Source organism: Austrofundulus limnaeus, unplaced genomic scaffold (genome assembly GCF_001266775.1).
Source record: "Austrofundulus limnaeus strain Quisiro unplaced genomic scaffold, Austrofundulus_limnaeus-1.0 Scaffold3, whole genome shotgun sequence".
NCBI lineage: Eukaryota > Metazoa > Chordata > Actinopteri > Cyprinodontiformes > Rivulidae > Austrofundulus > Austrofundulus limnaeus.
This window is the reverse complement of record NW_013952405.1, coordinates 117,682-127,032: the sequence shown is the minus strand read 5'-3', so window position 1 is coordinate 127,032 and position 9,351 is coordinate 117,682. Positions and strand designations below refer to the sequence as shown.

General features: G+C 39.6%; 1 protein-coding gene across 1 annotated transcript in view; it reads right to left on the bottom strand.

Moving 5' to 3' along the window:
* Positions 1-9,351, bottom strand: part of ift122 (intraflagellar transport 122 homolog (Chlamydomonas)) — a 31,681-nt gene that overhangs the window by 16,566 nt on the left and 5,764 nt on the right. The window contains exons 9-17 of the mRNA XM_014015812.1: positions 8,319-8,510; positions 7,781-7,919; positions 7,437-7,642; positions 3,596-3,733; positions 3,269-3,433; positions 2,842-3,039; positions 2,532-2,672; positions 1,248-1,301; positions 471-632 (exon numbers count right to left, since the gene is read on the bottom strand). Of these exons, the coding sequence (XP_013871266.1) occupies positions 471-632; positions 1,248-1,301; positions 2,532-2,672; positions 2,842-3,039; positions 3,269-3,433; positions 3,596-3,733; positions 7,437-7,642; positions 7,781-7,919; positions 8,319-8,510 (1,395 nt within the window). The remainder of the gene's footprint in view (positions 1-470; positions 633-1,247; positions 1,302-2,531; positions 2,673-2,841; positions 3,040-3,268; positions 3,434-3,595; positions 3,734-7,436; positions 7,643-7,780; positions 7,920-8,318; positions 8,511-9,351) is intronic.

Genomic DNA, 9,351 nt, shown 5'->3' with positions numbered 1-9,351 from the left:
CACACACACACACACACACACACACACACACACACACACACACACACACACACACACACACACACACACACACACACACACACACAAAAGAGCATGAATTAGTTTCAGCTCTAACTGATTTCTTCTTTTTATATTTCTCCTCATGGCTTATCTGGATCAAGCTGAACAGGGATATAAACGAGTTACCCATGTTGTACAAGGGTATGTGTGGAGAAAAGGCAACATCTGTGTATTTATTAGATGATATACGTTGAGATTCCAGTGATGTATGAGGAGATGAAAGACAGACGACTAAGTGAGGCCGTCTGAACACAGCACAGGGCCCCAACTTGGCAAAACTGCACACAATGAAGGAAAACACATGTTCCAAGCCCACAACACATGTAGAGCTTCAGGAGTCTTTTAGCGGGGATTGATAAAAAGGTATTTTTGCACATAAGTGTCTGCATTGTTGTCAGTGTTTCAATCACCTTGGCGTACTCAAACATCCGCAGGTCGGTGTACATGCTCAGGGCTTTGGCTTCGTGGCCAGTGCGTTTGTAGAGTTTGGCTGCCTGGTGGAATTTCCCCTGGAAGGCATAGACGTCTGCCAGGAACAGCTCATTGTCGTTCTCACCACACTTCTTCCTCTCCTGCAAATCAGTCAACACAAATCCTGGCATGTGTGCGCAGATAAACAGTCACATACATGTAGTCGCGCACGCACGCGCACGCTCAGGACAACAGTTTTGAATGTCGGCTCACAAACAGACAAAACACAGTGATCTGTAAAACTGTATTCACACGCAAGATGCCAGGAAACTCAGTGTTAAACATTCACTTAGTCATGCATACATTTTATGTAATAACTAAACATGTTATTTTTAAAATCCCATGAATAATTCTTTTTTTTCCCCTTCTACCCAGCATTTTACTGACACAGGCAGTTTCTTCTCATTTTAAAGAGCACTACAGCAGAATCAGCAAAGTTCAAACAGAGGTTCTTCTTCTTGGCATCCACATAGTGAGGCATGGTGAGCGTGAGCAAAAGTTTATCTGCATCTATAACTTCAACAGGTTCACTCAAGATGTAGGTTCCAACCTTAGTCATTTATAATAATTTAGTCCAGAAAAAAAATACCTCAGCAATAGTATATGTGAAGATAATTGATTGGTTCTATGATTGTGTCAGCACAAGTTCTGGTCAGAACAGGAATAACCAAATCAAAGAAAATACTGACGTAGCCCCCCCAATGAGTAGGTATTACCTCAATGCTGCTGATCAGCTCCAGGTAGCGCAGATCTCTGATTCTAATAAAAGCCTGAAAATGGAGAAAATATAGGAAATGATTTTATGGACGGCTTCTCAGAATCTGATGTGAAGTAATTTGTTTGCATTACCAGCTTCTTAAAGAGCCATTAACCTATTAAGTCCTAAAGTGTTTTTTTTCTATTAGATTTTTCTTTTAACCTTAATGACCTCCTTGGATTCAGCGGCTCCACAACTCTAATTCACGTAAGACGCAGTATCCTTGTGGCCCACCGAGGTGGGTAGAGTGCAGGACAGAGGAGAACTGCACACGTGGTCAGACTGCGTCCATGCTGGGTGACCAAAAAGGTATTAAGGAAGTACAGCAGTTCAATTTTTGCAACTACAGATCTGAAGGAAATATCCGTCAGGCCGCCAGAGAAAAGCAATGGAATTACATTTACCAAAGAGGAAGAGATGGGCAGCTGATAAGAGGGTGTGAGTGTATAATATTCTCAGGGTTAGGAGAGTTTTGACCCATTCAGGAGCTGAAGATACGACTGCCTGCGGGTCTGTCTCAAACTGACAACATGTTGGGAAGAGAGAGAGCCCCCGCTGTGATGATGTCAAGGCAGCATCACAGAAAGCTGCATTCAAATGATTTTAATTTTATTGCAGTGCACCCAGACGACACACTCAACCTTGCACTGCACAGCTCTTACGTCCCCGTACGTTTCTGCTGCCATGAAACACATGCATGTGTCTGTAAGTGAAAGCAACATTCAGCTGGGCTCTATGAAAAAGAAATCCTTGGGAGTATTTTATATGTATAAATAAATCTTATTACATGGCCGGAGGAGTATTTGAAACTTCAGCAAATGATGTTTTTTTCCTTCTGCCAAAACAAAACTGGAAATTATAAACACCAGTGTAATAACAATAGGCCAGCGGAGCTGATGTGTTACAGATGTTACGAATGCTCTCAGCTCTTGCAACAGAGCGAATGAAAAACATAATTAGTCACAGTTAAAGCAGAAAATGTGCCATGTTTAGAAACATGTTTGAAACGGTTATAAGTGTGTTTTTATAACCAACACAACCCAAACCTTGTATGGTAAACTAGAGGTTAAAAACACAGCTCTGTGTTTTAATTGGCTGCTTGTAAGCTGGTTTATTGGGATATTGGTTTCAATGTGTTGCAGATAACATAAATCCACAGATGAAAGCTTACACGAGTAAAACACACCAAATAGAGCAAAATAATAAAACTGGTTTTAATCAGAAAAACTTGTGCCTGGCTGACCTTCTTGGCAGTTTCAAAATCAAGACCCTCCAGAGCCTCTGTGGCCAAATCTCTCCAATCGCTGTCTGTCACCCCTAAACAGGCGATCTGGTAGGCCTCCTTAAACGTCTTTCTTTCCAGGTACTGGTACATGGGTGCTGACTGGGTACAGCAAACGAAACGTAGTCAAAAAGAATTACAAAATGTTAGATTGGGAAGAAATAGAAGAACTACAACAAAGAAAACAAAAGACTTGCCGTCACATTCAAGAAATGCTAGACCCTTTAGCAGGGTGTGTTAAAAATGTTGCATTTAAAAACACACAACTCACCTGAGGCACCTCGACAGCAGACATGGAATAGACATGAAGACAGAATATCTTGGAGCCGTTGTAACCGACCATAAAGCCTTGCATTTTCTGTTGGTGTACAGGAAAGTTGCTAGCCTTGATGTTGAGATATCCATTCCCAGAGAAGCACAGCATGTCCTCACACTGGGTGTTCCAGGCCACACTGTTAGCGTTCGGCTCCTGTGCAGAAAACGTGAGGGGAAACAGGAATGAGAAGATGCAGAGGGAACTGTGAAACATAGACCTATCCACGGAGTTCATACTGTTAAAGAATGTGTTCCTGAGCTTCTGTGCAAACAATTAAAGCATGCATGTTTTTGTTTGGTTCTACTCTGCTGCACCTTTGAAACGCAATTTAAATCCTGCCAAATGAGGCTCCTCAAGCATGCTCCTTTTGCTGCCTACATACCTGAAAGAGCAGATCTTTGCTGTTAATGTCATAGACCAGGAGAGTGTTGTGTTCATCCACCACAGCCAGATTATTGCGGGAGGCGCTCATGTCCAGGCAGCGCACGGATGTCGACAACTTCAGCAACGTTATGGGAAAGGGGTTGTCAACAAATATCTTCAGGATCTACGTAACAAAAGACAAAAGACCAGCAGAGCAAAATCAAAATACCATAGGCAGATGCTGTGACTTACTGTCATCTTTATTCTTCTTGGGGAAAAAAGTGTTAAAATACTTGACAGTGAAGTTGCATTTGTTTGTGAGAATGACTTTTCTTTAAGTACTCACAGCTCCGTTCTTCAAGCCTACGAGCAGGCCCTCTCTGCCTGGTGGACCCCCAATCACTTTGATGTAACGAATTAGAGACTCCATCACCCACTCTTTTTCTTTGACACCAGTGAAGGACAGGCACTGGAGCCTCTTCTCCTGTACAGAGCAGAGACGGTACCTTGACACCATAATCAAACACAGGCTATAAAAGAAACACTGACCAATTCAGATTTTTTACTGCATTATCTCATGGGCTATTAGTTTTGGCAAAACAAACTCATACAAGTTAAACAAACTCTTTTAAACACTCCAAATGGCATTTTAATGAAAATGAATGCCTATGATTTGAAGCATGAACAGCCTATATATAGGCTCTAAAATCTGTCTGGTGTATGAAACACGAGTAAGCCCAATAAAGACATCTAAAGCACCTCTGTCACACAAAGGCTGATTTAAAAGGAAATAACCTTTGCATTATGGCTGCTCCTTCTCCCTACCAGAGTCTATCAGACAAAAAGCAGAGAGGAAGCCCCCCCCCCCCCAAAAAACACCCACTGATTCAACAGACTGTTGTTCTTTCCCCTTCGTTCAAACTAGCTCATTTTATCCAGCTTAAAAAAGGTGGAAGGAAGGGGGAGGAGGAGGAACGATGTACAAGCTGCACATGGACTTACATTGACTCAGAAACACGTCCAGATGGAGCCGGTTGTGTAAAAACATCTGTGGAACCAGCATTTCAATTCCTGGGTTGTACAGTAAGTGGCTAAACATGACTTCACCGGGCTTTCATCATGTTAATGGCATTCTACAGCCTCTGCAGCCACTTGCACAATCAAGTGTGCATGAATGCAATTTACAAACAAAACACTTGCGGTCAGAGAAATCCATTCTAAAGTTAATCCACAAGGCACAACTAAAGGCAAACAGCAAAACAGAATCCAAAATAAAAGCCTAGCATTCTTTGAAAATAATAATGCATGTCACTCACAAGCTTTTATGTCCGAACTTTAAACTAAGATCATTTTTTTGTTGCAAAAACAACAGCGTTGTGATGAAACCTTGAAATTAACATTGTCATGTAGTCTCATGAAATGTTGTAATATCTCTCTTAATTTCACGTTGTCTTTTAGCGCGAGTAAGTGAATGACTACTGCCACCACAGATTTGGTTTAGCTATTTTTGTCCAGGATAATTGATTAGCCGTGGTGATCATCTTGAATTTGGTAGATACCAAAATTAATCAGTTGTGGATGAACATCCAGTGATTACCTTCTAATAGTTACATTGAAAACTGTTCTGTGGTTCATGAAATACATATTTGGCAAACAAAGAGCGTTAAAATAGTTTTAAAAACAGACCTTGCTGTGGTCTGCTTCTTGGGTCTGCTTAGCTTGGAAGTAAGAAAATGAGGCTTTGAGGAAAATACCACTGACTTAAGAGTATGGAGTATGTCCTGGAGATGTCTCTCAGCCATTAACACACCAAATTTTAGCTCAATATCTGAGAAATTAGCTAACAAACACATTTTTCTTTTTGCTAATAGTGCTTTGCTATGACAACCATTTTGAATTGCACTGAATCTAAAAAAATAATCGTGTAGTAAGTAAACACTTGATCCAGGAACTATTTTAGAGACAGATTCCTCCTTTAACTAGTTCATTTATGCATCATCTTCATTTAAACTCACTGCCATGCTATGATAAGGAAATTAAAGTGACAGTTTGTCTCAAATAATGACTATACGGGTGCATTTTACTTTTATTTTGTTCATTCTTGATTTAGTTTTATTGGTAACACATGTCATTGTGCCAAGCAATCGTGACACTCCATTGTATGTTTAAAGATATGAATATTAATAGCTTTACCCAATAAACAGGTGCAAATTTGATAACCAACAGTGAATTTAGGGGGGGGTCATTTTACTTACTGATTCAATTATATGCCTACATAAAAAAATGGTGTGGCATGTAACAAAACGCTCTATGAGTAGAGTTTATTCTCTGCTCAGCTCATTTTTTGACTCCAATTCAGATTCTTTGAAGGGCAAGTGGGAGATGGACTTGGAGGAATCCATATCAGACACAGTTTGGCAAAAATTATTCAAAATATATATTCGTCCTCAATATGTGTGAAACATGTTATAGTTCAATTCAAGGTAGTGCATCGTCTACACTGGTCTAAGGACAGATTGTGCAAATTCAAAAGGGACTTGGATCCGACGTGTGATCGTTGTAAACAATCCCCTGCCACACTTTTACACATATTCTGGTCCTATCCAAAGCTACATGGATACTGGCAAGGCATCTTTGACACCTTTTCAGGACTATTTGGARGAACTGTTCATCCATCACCACTCATCTCTCTCTTTGGGGTGGCTCCAGCAGAGGCTTCCCTCAGTGAACATCAGAGGACGGTGTTAGCTTTCTGCTCTCTACGGGCTAGAAGACTCATTCTTCTTCGATGGAAAGATCCACATCCTCCAGTATATGGTCATTGGTTAAGAGAAGTTATGTCTTACATTCATTTAGAGAAGATTAGATATACTGTTAGAGGATCTGTAAACAAATTATTTGACATCTGGCAGCCATTTTTATCTTACATAGAAAAAACTTCAGCCGATAACTTTGTCTAATGGTCAAATATTGGTTCTTTGTACACAAACCTGTGTTTTTATTTACAGATACATGAATACAAGATGTATTTATATTTATGTTTTGTTAGCAGATCCAGTATAGGTGGGGAGGGATGGGAGGGTTTGTAGGGGAGTGTTTTTTTTTTGTTAGTTTGTTTTTTTGTTTGTTTTTTGCTAAAAATAAAAAAAAACTTTGAAAAAAATGGTGTGGCATCATACAGCCTTTCTAACACAAAATGACACTGAGCCAAGCAATGGTGACCTGCCTGTTGTTAAAATCAAATATGTTTACAGGTTCTTTCCTACCGTAGTACCACCACAACTTCTACCACTTCCTGGAAATGAAAGTTAAAATTACATAAGCCTATCATGTTTTATATTAGCCAAAATAAATTATGTTTAACTTAAGCATGCTCTAGATTATGCCTTTAAATCAGTAATGTCTTCCATGAAGGTCACACAACTGACTAGAATGCACTTAAAATAGATACTGATTTGGGTATACATCTCAGATTTCATTTACAACTCCCCAGCACCCTTCATCACTCACTTCAGGACTTTCTTCACTGTCCCTACAAGCTGACTCTGTCTCTGAGTCACTCTTACTTTCATGTTTCTTTTACATCAAGAGAAATAGAGATGGATTAAGCATTGTTTTTTTCTATTGCACCCTATCAAATATTGCAATTAATCATCATCCAAGAATATCAATCTATACTGGTCTACTGTTAATGAAAGAAAAGTAGCTTCCTCATAATGTTTCACTGTTTTGTTAAGCAGTAATTTAACATGGCATTGGGCTAATTTTGTGGCCGTGTAAAAAAAAGAATAATGTGTACTTTTAGTCATATAAGTATTCTCCTATCAATAAAGTAAAATAGATTCTATTGCATAGCAATAGAAACAAAGCTGGGAGAGCTAATATTTTATGGTAAAAGTGTGGTGCCAAACAAATAGATTTTAAATGTGAGGGGGTCATGTCCGCTTCACAAATAAGTAACCAGTGCTTATGTGTAGCTGTCAATCAGTGATTGCTTTATGAAGGTTTCATTAAAATAATAAATTAGTGATTTGTGAGATATTTTGCTGACAGTACAGACAAACAGACACTAAAACATTATTGTTCATTGGCCTTCATCAGTGGGTGAAAACGAACTTTCGAGGCGCGTTTAAAGAAATTATTCAGTTAAAATCTATGACGTTTTACCAACACAGCGTGCGCCTGACCTGACACAAAATGATATGTTGGGAGCAGACCACCAGCAGGTTGCATTCAAACTTCTTGCTGATTTTGTCTTTGACGCGGTAGTGCATGTCGGAGGAGTCATCGGAGCAGACTAGGTCATAAATCGAGATCTTCTCAGGGAGCTGGACGGCAAGCCGATTTCTGTAGATAGCAATCTTCTTCACCAGTTCACGGCACTTTATCCTCACTGTGAAAAGAAAGAAAGCGTAAAATATTAATAAGTATTTCACTATATGCTCTAGAATATCCCTAATAAATTCATTTATGCATTAAAAAATGCTTTCATCACAATCTAGGTAGCTTGTTTCTTGTTCAAAAGCTGCACCTTTTTGCTCGGTGATGAGATGCTGGACAATGACATCAGTCATGCTGTCTCTGTAAGCGTATCGATCCTTGTAGAGGCCATGAACTGTGCTGAAGTTTAGTTGGTAGCAGGTGATGGTCCCATCATGGCAGCCCAACACCTAGATAAGACACAACAATGTAGCAGTACATCCCATTAACACCTCTAAGAAAAGACTGAGGGAGTGGGAAAATGTTCCTGTTGTTAAACCATCTACACTGCAGAGCTGAGAGAATCTGCCAGAAACCAATTCTCTCCTGTGCACCTCATCACTTTCGGTTAAATATAGTGAAAGGAAAAGCTGCAAAAGTGTTACTGCAAAATAAAATAACTCGTGTGTCTGTGTGGTTAAGAAGAAATTGTGTTATCACAACAACAAAGAAAGTGTAACTAACACCCAGAATGTCCTGTCTGATGTTTTACGCGTTTTCAATTACAGTGTTTTACCTCGTCTCTCGTGATGACATGCATTCTTATTCAAGAGCTGGTAATGAGGTTTTTTATAAGCATATGGACCCACCACAAAGTTGGAGTCTGGTTTAACTCGGCATGTCCACACCCAGGAATGTTGCTCTCCGATGGTTCCTAATCGCACGCCATCTTTAGTATAGAGGGACGCCTGTCTGTCAGACCCTCCCATCACTATATACTCGCCCTTGGAGAAGTAGCTGATGCAACACGGGTCATAGTTTAGAGTTCTATCTTTTCCAATCTAAGTGTGACAAAGAGAGAAGAGAACATTAAAAAAAGGACTAAAACAAGCATTTCTTGTATTTATTGCCCAGGGGCCTGAGCCAACACCTCCCACTGTCAGGGCCACACACTTCAAAGTCCTCGGTGCATTGAGCCATCCCTTTGAATCTGATGAAAAGAAAGAGGATTTTTTTTTATTTTTTAAAAGCCTCTATTGTATTAGAGTTCAAAGTCCATTTGTGCAACATCATATCAGGTCACCCAGTTCCGTTCATCTGTTTTTCTTCACCGTATGAAAAAAAAACCCTCTTTGACAATCTCTGCTTATTTTCTGTGATCGATCCCATGGTGTTGTAATCAAAACACAATATTCATTTATATCAGTGACGCTGATGATGCATGAACGAAAGACGTAACAACAGAGTGATTAGGAGCGCATATTTGCCTCCAATTACAGTACTGTCCACAGGCAAATGAGGAAGAAAGGGATGGTGTGTGTGTGTGTGTGGGGGGGGGGTGATAAAGAGTAGCAGGATCATTTCAAAAAATGTTCTGGTTTCAACAGACATTGAAAGTCTGATTAGAACAGGAAACAGATCTCAAACTCAGTTAAAGGTTTCCAATACTGAGTATTTCAAACAATCACAAGCATTCCTTTTTATATTAGACTTACAAATTATGATAAATGCAGTGGGCCAGTGATGAAAAAACAGTTCACTCTCTTTTAATTCTTAAAGGGGCAATATCATGTAAAATCAACTTTTTTGAGTTTTATATAATGTTATAATGTTATACTCTCATAAAAAACATGCCCAAAGCCTTGCTCTGACTCATTCATGCATGTTTGAGAAATCCTGCAG